Raw genomic sequence first — 15,959 nt, 5'->3', positions numbered from 1 at the left:
GCATGAGAAAGGTGGCTGGGGGAGGAGAAGGAAAGACCCAGGGCGGGGGGGCGGGGGGAGGGTGATGTACTCCTGGCCTCCCCCTCTCCTCCTCCTCCCGCTCCTCCTGCCCTTGCCCGGGGTATAACGGGAAGGCGGCGGAGTGGCTTGTTTGAACTTTGGGACCGTTCGTGTTTGAGTTTCCGATTGCAGCGTGAGCAGGGGATCCTCCCCCGCCGCCAGCGGCCCGCCCGCAGGTTAAACACCGGGGCCCGCCGGCTCCCGCCCGCCGCCTCCCCGCCCTGCCCGCGGCTCCGGGGTCCCCCCGCTTTATCGCATCCCCACCCCGTTGCAGGCGGGATCGGCTGCGTGCTGCTGGGCTATGAAGACAGCTGCAGCCTGGAGAGCAGCGGCAGCAGCGGGACCCGGGACGCCGAGCCCAGCGACCCCCCGACGCCTCAACCCGTCCCCGGCGAGCTGGGCACGGGCGGGGGGATGCTGCTGGACCTGGCCATCAAGCGCCCCATGGTCAGGTCAAAAATCAAGGTAACCGCTCGCATCCCAACCATCTCTTCTCTGGCAGTGGGGTGACCCCAATTCAAGGTCATGGCCTGGCCGCTGACCGGGGACACCAGGTGACAACAGTCCCTCGGGCTCTCTTTGCTAGTGGTGACAGCACCTGTCCTGCGCACCGAGGTGGAGCAGCCGGCCGGCCGTAGGATGGCAGCAGCAGGGAAAGCTTCGTAAGCGATGTGCCATAATCTTCCAGTGCACTTTGCCTTCTCTTATCCTTGCCTGGGACGTGCTGCCCCTGACCTGCTTGGCTCGGGTCCCGCAGGAGCTCTGAACCCAGCCAGGAAGGACCAGCCCTGGCAGCTAGAAGTCATGCCCCATGGTGCGTGGGTGGATCTTGTTCTTTAGCGTGGGGCCTCCTTAAAAGCTGCCTTCTAGGTTGTACTCAAGCCTTCACCGAGAAGGCTGGGGTGCCTCTTCACACTTTCCCCCTCTCACCTTGGGCTATCAAGAAGCAGCTAAAGGTTCTCCTCCATAGCTGTGAAAGACCATTGCCACCTTGAGGTAGACCTTGGGTGAAATGAAGTCATCTGTCCACTGACTGACTGAAGAGCGTCCCTGCTGCATGGGCAGGAGCTCTGCCTGTCTGGGCGTTTCCTGGACACAACCTGCAGAGCAGGGCAGTGATTTCCCTCCCAAGGCTGAGAAGGCAAATTGATCACGGTGCCTCAGGTCGTCGTGGTACCTGAGAACTCAACACCGAGCTTGCAAACAGCGCAGAGTCTCTCTCTGAGCATCCAGGATCCCCTCAGCAGAGGTGGAGCCAGGCCACCCCAATGCTAGGCAGAAGGAGATGTGTTTACCACTGGTAGTTAACACCTCGTTAAATCCTGGCTACTGCTTTGCTGGATGGAGCTGTAAAAATTACCATTGTCTGTGCCGGGCTGACGGCTTTTCAGTCTCCGTGTTCTTAAGTCTCATGATTAGATTTCACCTCGGCTATATGCAGATGATTGAGGTGGAGTCATAGCCCTGTTGCCCAACAGATTCTTCCCAGATGGCTCCCCCTCCAGTTTCACACCTCGTGGTTTCACAGCTGCCGTTTTATTTAATCTTTCTTTACAATTTCGAGTAGCGTTGCTTCAGTAGTAAGCAGAGGAGGAGGAGCGGTAAAAGTAACTGGCTCTTCAGGAAAAAGAACGGACGTATTCCTGTCTTTCTAAAAGCCCTCCCTGCTGCTGTTTGACTTTAACCTACTTTGTATAATTTAACCGGGGTTATTCCTGACTGTCACAGTAAAACCTCGTTTCAGCAGAGGAGGTTTTTTTCAGCCGATGGATGTGTGCACGTGGTCCTGTCTGCTCTGCTGGCTTTCCCTCATCCCGGGCGTCTAACAGGGGCCATGTCCGTGTTTATTCCACCAGGAATAATTAAACCAGCAGCGCAGTATTTACATTTTCCAGACATTAAGCCTTCCCTCTGAGGAATGATCTTCCCAGGAGCTGAACCATCAGTGTCTTCTTTAGTCAAGTTATGCCATGGTGTTGGCGCAATGCGTTTGGTGCTAGGAGCGGGAATGAGATTACCCCCTGATGTCGCTTTGCTGTTAATTAACGAGCCGGGGACACCAACGGGGGAAGATTAGGGCCATTGTTTCAGTCTCTGCTGAGTCAGCACAACGTGCCTTGGGTTTATCTCTCCAAAACCACCTTTTTTATCACTGCTGGCTGGTTTTTGAGGGACCTGGAGCAGTTGGCAGCGTGACTAACGAAGGCAGCACATAAAACAACTCTCTTGCACCAGAGAGGACTTCCCTTCTCCATCCGGGATATCAGCTGAGTGCAGGAGCAAACACACGTGTGGTCCCACAGAGAGGGACTTGGAGCCTAAGCCCTTGTGTTCATGGATGTAGCTGGATAAGGGTTGCTACCTCTGGAAGGAAACTGCTACACAGAATTTGTTTTAGCCCCTGAATCCAAGCTGGCCAGAGATGCCTCAGTCCCAAACTGTGCACATTAAGTTCTCTGCTTGATTGCCAGGAAAGCGTGAAAGTTTCACCCAGCAGGAAAATCTTGAATGCTTTCACTTTTAATTTTTAATATATACCCACACCCCCTTTTATTTTTTTTCCTAATGCCACAATAAGCCCTGCTTGTTTCGCTTTATTTCTTCTGTTGGTCCCCTGTTGTTCATCCCAATGCTCACACAGTCCTCTCCCACTCCTCAGTTCACCACTGGGACCTGCAGTGATGCCACCCTGCATAGCTGCGAGCTGTGTGGCAAAGGCTTTCGCCTGCAGAGGATGCTCAACCGTCACATCAAGTGCCACAGCCAGGTGAAGAGACACTTGTGCACCTTCTGTGGAAAAGGCTTCAACGACACCTTTGATCTGAAAAGGCATGTCCGGACCCATACTGGTGAGAATGCGTTCCCTGGGGACCCGCGGGAGGCTCCGGGGAGAGGGGGTGGGATGGAACAAGGGCAAGGAGAGGGTGGGGGTAACCTGGCAAGATCGTAACACGAAGTCCCGGTTAAAGACATTTGCAGAAAATAGTGGGGACGCAGTGGAGAAAAGGGGAAGACTTGAGCGTGGACAGAGAAAAGTCCTGGGAATTATGGAATTTGAGGAGAGCTATTTGCAATCCGTGTGAAGCAGTGAGGGTGCAGGACCTGCCATGCACACCTGGTGCAGACACAGCCCCGTGCTGCCATGCCTGGGGCAGCGAGGCTGGGGTAACTGCCCAGGATAACCTGCCTGGGATAAGCACCCCGGGACAGCGAGCCACAGGCACAGCTATCCCTGCGCAGCGATCAGTGGAGGCAGGAGCTCCATGAAAACGCATGGCCCTCTAGAGGCCACGAGCAGCAGTTTCCTGGGGATTTTTGCTGTTGAGAGCCTTCGCAGCTGATTGCAGGATGGGATTATGGCTTGATTTGGAAGTGTCTGTGGAGGAACCAGAGTGTGGTTCATGCTGTGCCTCCCCCAGGCTGGAGGATGTGCTGTCTGTGGCCACTCTGCAGTGGGGTCAGTTCCTGAGTCCATCCCAAATAGCAGTGGTTGTGTTTCTGTTGCCTCAAATCCAGCTCACTTTTCCCAGAAGTCCTTAACCCAGCGTGGAGCAGGGAGAACGCTGCCAGTTTCATTGCCTTTTTTTTCCTTGATGGAAGTAGTGGCTTAAATAAACATCAACCCCATCCTCACCAAAGGCAATGCTTCCTGGTGGGCCAAGCTGGCTGTGCTCAGAAGGCTTTGGCTTTGCACTGTTGGGCATCCCAAAGGTGCATCCACCACATCTTTCCAGATCCCGTCTTTCCAGATGTGTGGTCACCTAATGGGAGCTGGAGATTTATTTGAGCTTGCTCTGCAGGGCCCCATTAACCAGGTGAACTGCTAGAAGTGCCACAAGGATGTTGGTAGGCATGAGCTGTTTCTTGGTAGTAGAGCCCCTCAAAACAATGACAGCTGTTTGGATGGGAAGGCATTGGCTGGAGGCAATGTTTTGGGCTGTTGAGGTTTATTTGCAAAGCTTTCATGTGGGGAGGAGAGCTGCCACTGGGGTATGGCTGGAGTGTGGAGGCAGTGCCTCCAAAAGATGTGATTTCTCAAGCTGTCCCCTCATCTGAGTCAGAAAATAAATCCAAGAGGGTCTCCTGTCAAAATAATTTAAAATGATTTCTAAATGATTTAAAATTATTCCTAAATGATTTAAAATGATTCCTACATGATTAAGAGGTTCCCACTGCTCTGATGGGCTGTGCCATCCTGGCACTACCCTTTCTGTGCTTGTGTTCCTGTCTGTGGAGCTCTGGAGCAGGCACCAAGGATGGGGGAGGTTTAAATTGCCTTCAAATGAGCATGAAACTGCTTTTTATGTGTGAATTCTAATGAAGGTTTGGGCTTTCTCTCCAACTGCAGTTTAATGGAAATGAAGCAATTTCACAGCAGCAGGCATTAGGAAACTTTTGTCTCGATAGTTTAATCTGGTGCACTGGGATAACCTCTTTCAACTGAACAATAACTTCTATTGGAACATTTAATTAGGTTGGATTTCTGGTAGAAAGATCAGCTCCTGTCTGGTAACTTAATGCAATCACAAAGTCACAAGTGTCTGAACAGATGAGTCTGGTTTACCCATTTCTGCCTGACTCACCATAGATCTGATCTTCACTGGGGAAAAGAGAGGGCTAGGTGTGACTCCTTATATCAGTTTTAAGGGTGCTCTTTGCTTGGAAACTTACTGATCTAGTCTAGTAAGTAGAATTCATGCTGGTTTATATTCTTTCAAGTGTTGCTAAATCCTCAGCTCTTTAAGCACTCGGGGGGTTGTTGTTAAATCAGTGTTGATTGGTGGTAAAATTGATTTTTGTGATGTTGGTTGTCTGGGCTTTCAAATCACAAGTCAGTTTCTTCTCCCTCCTTTGGAAACACACAGAGTAGTTATTTCTTTCATCTTCCTGCACTTCTCTTCTAGAAATTTGTAATCCCAGTCATCAAATCTGTATTGTATGAAAGCACTTGGGATCGCTGTACCGATTCACTGCTGTTCACTGAAGCCCCATTAAACCAAAAAAGAGAAAATGAAATCTTACCAAGACAGAAGTTTTCATTCATTAGAAAAGCCATTATAAAAACTGAAACTGATAGTTTTACCTAGTAACAGGATTTCAAATAGTCAGGGGTCTGAAATAAATTTTGCAGGAGTTGATAATGGCTTCCTCAGGACCAAGCCACTGATGGGCATTTGTTATCCTCAGCACCTGCCTGCGCCTTCTCAAAACATTCCTAGGTTTTCTATGCTTAAATAAAACAACCCATTCCTGAAAACCTTAGCCTGAAAGGAGGATGTTTTGTTTAGAGAGGCAGCTCCTTGGGTTGCTGGGTGCATTCTCGGCAGCTGATGTGCCAGAGCCTCGCTCTTGGCTGGCTGTAGGAAACAAGACTCGGGCTACAGGTGACATAACAGGTAACCCTTCTCTTCTCTGACTGCAGGCATTCGTCCTTACAAGTGTGAGGTTTGCAACAAGGCCTTCACGCAGCGCTGCTCGCTGGAGTCGCACCTGAAGAAGATCCACGGCGTGCAGCAGCAGTACGCCTACAAGCAGCGGAGGGACAAGCTGTACGTGTGCGAGGACTGCGGCTACACGGGCCCCACGCAGGAGGACCTGTACCTGCACGTCAGCGGCGTCCACCCCGGCAGCGCCTTCCTGAAGAAAACCTCCAAAAAACTCGCAGCTGTTCTGCAAACCAAACTGAGCCCCGTCCTGCAGAGGAACTCCAAAGAGGATGGCAAGGATGAGTGACACGGGGGGCTCATGGCGCTCGGCAGGAATGAAGTTTACATGTAGGACTATATATATTATTTTTCTAAGAACCATTTTGAAAGAAACACCTGAAATTAAAGGGATACTTTTGCTAACGGGACTCTCTTGATGTTGGTAAAACCTCAGCTTGACAGAAATATTCCCATTTGTGATGGAAACATCAGACTTTTTTTTTTTTTATCTGGCCAATAAAAATGGAATGCTTGCAAAGGCTGTCACCTCTCGGATGGAGTATTTACTGAGCTGATACTTGGGCAACATGTTTTCTGTTTCAGCTCTACCACAAGTCTGAACACCCCTGACAAATGAGTTCACCTTTCCCCAGTGTATTTTGTAAACTTAGTAACTGTTACATCCCATGTGAATTACTTATGAGAGGTTTGGGTGAAAAGTGTTGGTTAAGAGCACTACTGGTATGTGATTCTATGCAACATTAATTAAAGTGCCTGAAGAACAGGAGTGCACTCTATCAGCAAATGAGTTCAAACGTGCAAACACCCTTAGCTCTGCCCCCTGTGCAGTCTGCTAACAATTTATGGAAGTGTGATCCAAGGTGAGCTGGAACACTTCCCAAAGGATGCAGAATGTTTTCTTCCCAGTTTCTCTGCTAGCAAATGATGTTATTCTAGGGCAGACCTTTGGTTGTGTCTTAAGTACTTGAAGCCATGAACTTACTTTTATCATGTTGATATACAAGTGAAATCTTAGCTCTGATGTTCCTGGACTTGCCATGCTCACTTTGAAGATTATTACCACATCCTTTTAACATACACCAGTAGCAACCCAGAAACCCAAAGAAAGCACTGTAATGACTTGAAAATAAGTATTTTCTGTCATGTTGAAATGCAATTTTGTGCATATTTTATGGTATGTGTGTGTGTTTGGGGATTTTTTTTCTCTTTTATATTCAAGTGCCTGTTGATTAATACAGCAATGCAGTGGAAAGGGGGACTGAGCCTGTGTTTGCTTCAGGAGATCAGTGCAAAACTGCAGGCACCAATCTGGCTGCTCCTCTGTGACCACTATCAGTGTAGAAGGTTCCTCCCACCTAAAATACAAAGTCAGGCTTAGTCAGGACTTTCACAGTCATTGCTACTAAAATGAGGCATTTTGAGCAACTTTTCAAGAATTGTAAAAAAATCTTTTCCAACTTGCTTCAGTTTTGTACAGGCACCTGCTTGGGTTTTTGTGGGGAAAAGATTCTAGGGGTCTTAAAGCATTCCCAAGGAAATTAATACTTTATTCAGCACAACTGTTGGTGCTCAAGATCTTGAAAACAAGGATAATAAAGTGATGCCACTGTGTTAAGAACAAACTTATCCTACATAGCAGGAAAGTTTGTAGAATACTTTAATAAATGGGAAGTTGCTGGGACAAAAAGCATCTGAGGTAAATTAGAAGATCCTGACTTTGCACAAAGAGCTAAAGCTTGTGCACATAAGACTCCCAGGTCTTATAACCAAGCAGTGTAAAGGGAAGGTTGCTCACTCTGCCGTGGGATTAATGTTCACCTGACTGCATGAGATTTGTGTGCTCAGCTCTGCTGAAACCTCAGCCCTTCCCCTGGCACAGCAGAGCTGTGGCTGAAACCCTTCCTCTCCAGCCAGAGACACGTTTTGTGTGTGTACCTGCGTGCAGGGGTTGTTTTTTTATCCTTCCTGCACCAAGTATTGCTTTTGCTCTCCCTCCAGTGTCACTGCCACAGCACATCCCTGCTGACAGAACCACAGGCACAGCGAGGTGGGCACACAAAGGATTCACAACAAAAGAGAAAGGGAGTGGTAGCAGGGCACCGGGAAAAACCCATCCTGGATGGAGAGCAAAGCTCAGGGAAGCTGGATGTCAGAGCTGAAGTAACTGTCCCGGCTGCCCAGCAGGTTTTTCTGCAGAGGACAGACAGTGCCTGTAGCAGAGCCCTGGGCCCATCACTTTAACAGTCTGGCAACTTAATTGGAACTGGTCACAAAGTGTGTTGGGGTTTGTGTGACACTGGTGACAGCCAGCTGCCCAGTGCTGTTACAGGACAGACCAGCTTGTGCTGCTCCAGAAATGCTCCACAGCTCAGCCAGGGATGCCCAAGGCAGCAGCCAGGCTTTCAGAAGTGACAGTCAGGAGTGACTCCCACCGCTGCTGTCTTTTGAAGGCTCTCTGCCTCCCCCTGGCTCTCTGAGGTACAGACTCAGCTGGGATTTAGGTTTACAAACTGGCTTTGCTGGCAGCCTTCCTCAGGCACAGGGTTCTGGCTGATTTTCTTGAAGCTTAGGGGTTGGTCATAATTTTATTTGTAATCTGCAGTGTTATTGTGAAAACTCATACATACAATTCTTAGAATACAAAGAGAATGAGGGAAAAAAGCTTTCCAGAGCAATGCTGCTGACATGATCAAGGCTTATTCTCTGCTTTACAGACTTGATTTTATATGCTTCAAAAGTAAAAGTTCTGTTTCAAAATATTTATTCACAAACTTGTTTGAAAAAAAAAAAACAGACCAAAAACCAAAGAGAAACCCATAAAAACACAGCCCCCGAAAGCTAACCAACTCTTCACCCCTCAGAAGGCCCAGCCTCACAGCCACAGGCCTGCTTTGATACAGAAACTTGTGACACTGGGGATTGTTCCACGGGGTGGGCTCCTTGTTGGCTCAGACCCACAGCAGAGTCAGGAGAGCTCAAGGCAGTGGCAGCACAGAGCTCCCCAGCCAAGGCACACAGCCCCTCACAGTGCTTTTCCGTGGGCTGGGTGTTAAAAACCCTGCAGGAGGAGCCACTAGCAGCAGCCAACATTCCCACCTCTCAGAACACTTGCTGGAAATTCCTGTGAGTGTTGGTTCCAATTCTGCTCCTCTCTTGTGGAGCCACTTCTGCTAAGTGGCCACTTTGCTGTACTATTCTAAACAAGAACTAATGAGGACTTTCATTATAACTCTCAGCACAGGTTTTCCAGTTGTAGCTGTAAGAAAAACCACAAATAATAACAAGCCTGATGATGGCATAAGCAAGAACTGACTGAAACACAGTCTACTATATCCATTTCTTTTTCACTTGCATTTCTCTCAGCTCATACATCATAGATGTTGTTTTGTTTTAGTTCACAAACTCCATTTTCAAAGACTCAGTTCTGCAACATATTTTTTTTTCCTCAAAAATCACCAAAAAAAGATGATTTGATCAAGAGGTTTTACTTGATAGTAGAAACTTTTCTATCAACCTTAGGCTGTATAAACTGAGTGGGATAAAAAAAGAGAGGCTAAATAAGTTGGCATTGCTCGGCCTGAACTGCTGAGGTCACCTACAATATAAGCAAATAGATATTTCCCATTTTAAAGTTATTCACCTTTTTGGGAGGGGAGAGGGGGGAACCCTGCTAGAAAGAAATTAGCCCAAGTTACTCAAACAAGAACACAAAAGTGGTACATTTAAACAAAGGGTTCTTCCTTTGTCTCTGTGCTCAGACCACTTGGTTGTGCTTAGTCTGGGTCAGTTTTTGTCCATGTACTCCTCCAGGCGGAAGAGCCACTTGTTCCAGTACTGAGAGCACAGGTCAGGATCCATGAAATGCGGATGTGCCGGGGAGCCGTCCTTGTAGGCAACCACAATGAGCCCACAGCGAACCTGCAGCACAAACAGGGGGCTGTCACAAATCTGACATCTGTGTGCAACCCTAAGAGCTAAACCTCACTGCAAAACATCTTCCTAACATACACATCTCACATAAGACATGAGGAATAAAATGGGGCAACAGATTACCATAGAACACTTGGAGACTTAACATTCAAATGCTTCAAAAACCCTGAGCCTAGAGCTCTGAGCAACTCCAGTGAAACCAGGGGACATGAACTCTGAGGATGAGTAATATTTAAACCCTGCAGATGCCAGGAAAATTGCCAGAGACTGAGGAGTTTTTGCCTGGGGCCATACAACCAGACTGATGCCACCCTCCAGCTTCAGTCTGGATGGAAATGGTTACTTAGGTATGATCTGATATCTTTCATACCTGACAAATCCCAAATCCCTAGTCGCAGGAAGCTACTAGCAGAATTCCAGCCCATATTTCACCCTGTAATGATCATGTCTGTGTTGTGCTTGTGTTCACTGACCTCTGCAGTATTCTAGAAAGTCCTTTGCACAGCATACAAATTAACCTGCTCTCTTCTGCTTTGTATTTTCCCCCCTTCAATATCTGTATTGAGGTAAAAATCCTTCAGGCCAAGCAGGCAGGCTAGAATTGTTTTTGGAGTCTTTAAAAACATTATTCTACAGTCTTCTGATGAAGTGATTCACAACACACTGCTTTTCCCTGAGGAAGCACAGTACAGCTTCCAGACACCAAGTGCATCACTTAGTCCCTCATTTGCTAGTGGGACACAGCAAGACAGGATGTAGGCATGCAGGCAAGGACCTCCCATAACATTTTCTTGTTTGCAGGTTCTTTTGCTTTATTTCCTCTCCTGCCCTTTCCTACTCTTGACACAAGCAAAAATCACATATGACAGAAGACAGGGGATTGCCCAGATGCCAAGGCCCTGGGAGTTCATCCAGGAGCATCCCTTGGTCCTATTGACCACTTCCTTAAAACCACTGAAAATTCTCTACTGGCAGCCAAGGGCAGCAGGACTAGCAGGAGTAGTGGAATTATTTAACAGCATGATATCTTAACCTGATCTCAGGCTGGGCTCCTTTGTTACAAATCCTACCGACACTTCCATGATGGGCAGCAGGTTCTAAAGGCAGGAAGAAATGAAGATAACACAGGCATTGCTGCTTGTCTTGGCATGCAGCAGGCCTACTGACCTGGAAGTCATAATTGGCATCATGATTTATGGCTCCAATATATGCTGCAACCTGTAATGGGTTGTCATAAGTATTCTGCAGAAATGGCTTTGGCTTCTCTGATGTTTTCCAGTCGATCACACACAGTTGGCCCCTGGCACAGGAGAACAAGACAGGACAATGGTTTAAACTTAAGTTTAGTCACAAGTAAGAAATAAGGGCTGAGACAGCACATACAGACTTTTCACTCTCAGCCTGTGTCCCCTGATGTCATGCTGCTCATTATTATGTCTAAACAAATCTCTTTCACACTGGCAGTTCGGATTGCAAAAACTAAAACCTGCCACAGTTCCTGGAAAATGCTGATGATTGCTTAAACCTGTCCTTTCTCCAGTAAGGAATTCACCACCAGGAAAAACGGCACTTCTGCCATGAGGATCATCCAGGGGAGTTCCTCCAGTCTGCCAGTCCTAGAGATCCATCCAGCTTCCCCCAACCACTCAGTCACACCCTGGCCTCCACAGCATCTCAACAGGAGTTTTAGGGAAGGGCACCTCACCGATACTTGGCCACACAGTCGACCAGGCCCAGGTACTGCAGGGTCTCGTGGTGAACTCCACTTTCCAGAGCCTTCACCTCGCTGATGTCTTCCAAGACATGTTCCACACTGGACAAGTAACCAGCCACAACATCATCTTCACCCTGGTCCCTAGCTGCTGTCTCTTCAGACAGGAATATTGATTCCAAAGCGGAATGGAAGCGCTCTCCTTGGAGAAAAACATCTAAGAAAAACAAGAAAACCCCCTCACATTTTAGACACTACTTTAGGTTTGTCTCCTACATATTCCACAATGTAGCTCTTAAGCCAGTCCTGTTTTTTGTACTGAAAGTTTGAGGGAGTGGGGGGAAGGGAAAGAAACAGAAAATAAATTGTCAGTAGTGAAATTGGTATCCCTTATGTTAATGCTTACTTTACATTTTTAGTCTCACTGATTACTCATACATACACTGGATAAATCAGTTACTGAAAAACCTCACCATAAACACCAGGACACATTGGTTTTTAAACACTCAGCATTATATGAGTTCAAAATGCTTATTTTTATCTTGTTACAAAGTAGCTTTGTAACATGAGAAACAAAGATACTCAACAACATCATCTGGAAAATACTTATTTCTGAATAAACACTGGCAAATAGAGAACTAAAGCAAAGTCAGATAGGATTGAGCAGAGTATGTCTACAGTCTGACTCATTTTCCACAGATTTCTAAATCCATTTTAGTGGTCTCAGAACAAAGACCAGAGCTGAGGTTCTTTGGTAACAGGTACACTCACAACATGTTCTCATGAAATGGAAACAACCTCACGGATTTCCAAACCATTTGGCCTAATGTACCTACCAGCAATCCAGACTACTGCTTCTACTCTGCAATCACACTGTGGCTAGACTTACTTTTGGTATACTCTTCAAATCCCTCTTTTCCAAGCTCCTCTATCATTTTCTGCTTCCATCTTTCCAGATAAAAGACTTGCTGCGGAGAGAGGGTTTGTTGAAGGATGCGGGTAACACTGGGCATTTTCGTTCTTTGTAACCTGATTTTCATGGGGATGTTTGAATCACTGCTGACAGGAAGAATTCTCTTGCTGGGGTTTATTAAAGGAACCCAATTCTTGGGAGTTTTTGCCCCAGCTTTAATTGGAGGGCTGTGTTTAGCTGGTGGCCCATATAACCAATTGTCTTCCTCAAGTATCGTCTCTGGTGTTTGGGCACTGGTTTTGTAAGATGTAACAGAGTGGACCAAGTTCTTGTATTTTTCTTGGTCAACTTGTTCATAACTGCTTCCTTTTTTCTTTTTGCTATAAACACATGCAGAGGTAGACAGACATGTGTATGGGAATTGCTTTTGGCAAAATGGTATTTGAAAAAAAAGCATTTCCAGGCTCCCTGGTTTCCTGGACAGGATCTGTAGGAATTGCATCCTGACAAGAAGTGTTTGTGAGCAGGTAGAGTTTTCTTCCTTCTGTCAGCACAGTCTGTGGGTCACCATATTTTTTCCTCCTGTGGAAAAAGAAATTTGCAATTTAGAGAGTCATAAAACACTGCCACTATCCTATTTTTGCCCTTTGCCAAACAAAGAATTTGTTGTGGCCAAAATTCACTTCATTCACTTCGTACCACCTTTATTCTTCAGATAAATAAGAGAAAAACCAATGAGCAAGGAGAAGAGGAAATGCTCCTGAAAACAACAGCAGCTGGCCCGCCAAATCTTAAATCTGAAACACTTGAAGATTTGTTGCAAGTAGCAAAAGTTGCATCACAGGACATCCCTACAGCAACAGTATAAGAACTGCCGGGGAAGTAGGCACACGGATCTGTGTAGGCACACAAAAAACAGATCTGCCATGAACAACCTGCCAAAAGGGGGTAGGGAAAATAAAAACTACACAGAGGACACTGAAGCAAATCCATTGGTGTGAGGTATTATTAAGTTTATAGTGAATGACCAACTTAAGGGGATTGTGGGGACAAGGTACCTTATGGGGTATAAACTCATGGTTTTCTTTTGTATCTCTAGGAGAAAACAGACAGCAGCAGTATATACAATTGTGAGACTTGAAGCTAGGAAAGGCAAAGAGAAACCAGTTGCACTAAAAATATTTTCAGATTCAAAGAAATTTTTTTTAAGTTCATAATAAAACATAAATGTGTTTTTCCAAAGCAAGTTTCAAACTTAGCTGTGCTCAAAAATACTTTGAAAATTTAAAAGCAAGAACAACATATAAGCTGTACCATTCTCAGCACACCTTCCAGAGCAGCCTCGGAAGCCCTAGGAAGATTTTTGCACATGGATAAAATGTAAGGCTTCCATAGTGGAATCTCCCATGCAGAACTGAGGCCCCGGTCTCCTACTGGAGTAACCTGTTTACTATTCCAAAGCTCCCTCCACCCACTGCAAAGACAGAACCCCTGCTCTCTGCCAGCCAACAGCAGCATTTTGCTCCTGACAATCCTTCCACGCTGCTCTCTTCCTTCCCCACACTGCCTGAGCCCCGGGTGCCACGGGAAACAAAACCATGGGGAGTTACTTTGTGTGGACAGATCCCACAGCTGCAGTGGCCCCAGCGTGGGAGTGAGCATCTGTCACACACAACATTTTCCAAAAATGGGGCAGCTGATTAGAACAAGGCACCTTGCAGCAGCAGGCTGAGACCTTGGACTAGAGATCCATAAATATTGTCCTTCATCAGCGCAGAAAAATGAATCCCTTCTCTCTTGGTGCTTACCTCTATTTAGAGGTGCCAGAGCTGGGATTTAAAATAAAAGAGGAAAAATATATTCTTATTATTATTGGTGTAACAGTAACCAAACTTATGGATTCTCAGGCTGCTGTTTGATGATCTTTAATAGGCTCATTAAGGGTCATTGTGGAGATGCACTAATCAGAACAGAGCAAATGTTGGGCCAGTGGCTGTGGCTTTGTTGCATAAAGCCACAGAACAAAAGAAAAAGTTTATTCTGGCTTTGTGTCACTGCAGGAAGCAAGAGGATGCCTGATTCAGCATAAATTCTCTTGTAGTAAGCTGCTTCCTCAACACTTTCCAAGGACTACATTTACACCAGATTAGTGTTTTGAGTCATGGAGCTACTGAAATATGGAATATCATGAGCTCCAAAGTTAATTTAGTGCAACACAGTGCTTCACTATGAATTTTGATTTAACAGCCTACATTGTGTTAGGGAATATACCTGTGGAATTTCCAATACCTGTGGAAATGTTTGTGCGTTGTATGAATTGAACCACCAGGAAAGGGAGAGTTTGCCAGCTGCTGCATAGGACTGCCAAGAAGTAAGGAATCCTTGTGTTCAACTGAATGAAGAATCATGTGTTTTTTAATAAATCACTAGAGTGGCATGTCTGTGCAGATAACTTACAAGAAAGAAATGGAGTGGTTGGGAACTACTCTTGTACACAAAGAGCAGAATTTAATTGAGATTTCCCTCTGGGGAATTGTCTCCTTTCTCTCTGAGAATGTTTGTGGTTGAAGACTGGCAGAATTGTTTTAAGTGTTGCATGATGAGCCACACTGGAGAACTAAAAAAAAATTAAAATAACTTGGAGGTAAAAAAAACAAATGAAGAAGACATAACTTTCCCAAGCAAGTTGACTTTGCAGCTCCAATAACTGTTAACAATAACAAAACCAAAAAAATTAACAATAACTGAGCTAACACAACTGAGGAAGTTTTTCTTATGGTATAGGAATGAGTGGCTTAACTGAAGCAAATTGAAAGGATTACTTAAGGAAAAGTTCACATCTATCAAGAACTACCTCCAGCTGCAGTTTCAGATAATAACCAGTATGGCTTTTTCTCCACAATCACCCATCCAGCTAATTAAAAAAAAAAAAAAAAAGGCACAGGCTTATTTCAGAGATAACAAAAAAGAGCACTCCTAAACACACCTACAGACCTGTTGCCCCTTGCCCGTAATGTGAAGAGAACAAATCCACTGATGATAACTACGAGTTCCCTGCAATTTGCTAAATCCATTACTGAACCTATCAGGTTAAAAATATGCCTTCTTTTGGGATGTTTGGAGCACAAAGAGAGACAATTTAGCAATCCCGTTTAAAGCACAAGCCCACAGAGCTACCCTGAAGCAAAGGGTAGCTTCCAAAGGCTTCAGTTCCCAGTTCAAGCTTCATTTCCAGATCAGCACCGGGAATAGAATTAGTGGGGAATACGGCTGTAACACGAAGTCAGCGAACTGTGAAAGAGTTGGGCCAACACCAGCGACCACCAAGTGCCCTCAGGGAAATAAACCTTCTGCATGGGCATCAGGTGCCTGAAAATCCCAGTGCCGGACAGCCCACCCTTGTTCAGAGGGGGATAAACCACTCTGGACAAGAAGCCCCGCCGGACGCGGGCATGCCCAGCCACGGCAGCCCGGCCACTTGGCCCGCTCGCTGACAGACCTGGGGGTAGTGTGGGCCAGGGGACCGCCAGCATCAGCCCGCTTCTCTCTTGCCCCTTCCCTGAGCCCTCCCTTGCCCTCAGGCCCGCCCGGCCCCGCGGCCCACACGACCCGCGACCCCGCGTTACCTCAGCCGCGCTTCCCGCCACCGCCGCGGGCGCCAGCGCGCAGGCGCGCCCCGCCCACCACTTCTACCGCCCTCATCACGCATGCGCTGCCCCGCTGCCTCATGGGACTTGTAGTTTCCCCGCCCGGGCGGTCCCTAGCCCTTTCCCTTTAGCTGGGGCTCCCCGAAGGGTGGCGAGATGGGCGTGTCTGTTCCAGGTCGCGCTCTTTTGGTATTTTTTGAAAGGCTGTAAGGAAAACAACCCAAACTTTTAAATGCAAGTCGAAATATAAA

The 15,959-nt window shown here is 46.7% G+C and overlaps 2 protein-coding genes across 4 annotated transcripts; one reads left to right on the top strand and one right to left on the bottom strand.

Moving 5' to 3' along the window:
* Positions 1 to 2,195: 2,195 nt before the first annotated feature.
* Positions 2,196 to 6,660, top strand: OVOL2 (ovo like zinc finger 2). Its single transcript, XM_019006148.2, has 2 exons — positions 2,196 to 2,909; positions 5,483 to 6,660. Exons 1-2 carry the CDS (start codon positions 2,690 to 2,692, stop codon positions 5,791 to 5,793), a joined length of 531 nt encoding a protein of 176 aa, XP_018861693.1. The 5' UTR covers positions 2,196 to 2,689; the 3' UTR covers positions 5,794 to 6,660.
* A 1,413-nt stretch (positions 6,661 to 8,073) lies between these two features.
* Positions 8,074 to 15,753, bottom strand: MGME1 (mitochondrial genome maintenance exonuclease 1). Of its 3 annotated transcripts, none has more exons than XM_015622785.2 (5): positions 15,688 to 15,753; positions 12,038 to 12,643; positions 11,143 to 11,365; positions 10,605 to 10,737; positions 9,291 to 9,425 (listed from the first exon to the last, which is right to left on the bottom strand). In XM_015622785.2, exons 2-5 carry the CDS (start codon positions 12,561 to 12,563, stop codon positions 9,291 to 9,293), a joined length of 1,017 nt encoding a protein of 338 aa, XP_015478271.1. In that variant the 5' UTR covers positions 12,564 to 12,643; positions 15,688 to 15,753. The 3 variants fall into 3 exon arrangements, with proteins under 3 accessions (XP_015478270.1, XP_015478271.1, XP_015478272.1); XM_015622786.3 differs by lacking the exon at positions 15,688 to 15,753 and adding an exon at positions 14,519 to 14,542; XM_015622784.1 differs by lacking the exon at positions 15,688 to 15,753 and having other exon boundaries at positions 8,074 to 9,425; positions 12,038 to 12,636.
* Between the last annotated feature and the right edge of the window lie 206 nt (positions 15,754 to 15,959).

The sequence above is a fragment of the Parus major genome, chromosome 3 (assembly GCF_001522545.3).
Source record: "Parus major isolate Abel chromosome 3, Parus_major1.1, whole genome shotgun sequence".
NCBI lineage: Eukaryota > Metazoa > Chordata > Aves > Passeriformes > Paridae > Parus > Parus major.
This window is presented reverse-complemented; position numbering and strand designations above follow the sequence as displayed.

Excerpts from the sequence above, each read along its gene's own strand:
- MGME1 (XM_015622785.2), bottom strand. The coding sequence starts at position 12,563 with ATGCAATTCCTACAGATCCTGTCCAGGAAACCAGGGAGCCTGGAAATG. Across the intron at positions 11,366-12,037 it reads ATTTGAAGAGTATACCAAAA|ATGTTTTTCTCCAAGGAGAG; the intron begins GTAAGTCTAGCC and ends TGTTTTTCTTAG. Across the intron at positions 9,426-10,604 it reads ATGCCAATTATGACTTCCAG|GTTCGCTGTGGGCTCATTGT; the intron begins GTCAGTAGGCCT and ends TTTGTGCTGCAG.
- OVOL2 (XM_019006148.2), top strand. The coding sequence starts at position 2,690 with ATGCTCACACAGTCCTCTCCCACTCCTCAGTTCACCACTGGGACCTGC. Across the intron at positions 2,910-5,482 it reads GCATGTCCGGACCCATACTG|GCATTCGTCCTTACAAGTGT; the intron begins GTGAGAATGCGT and ends CTCTGACTGCAG.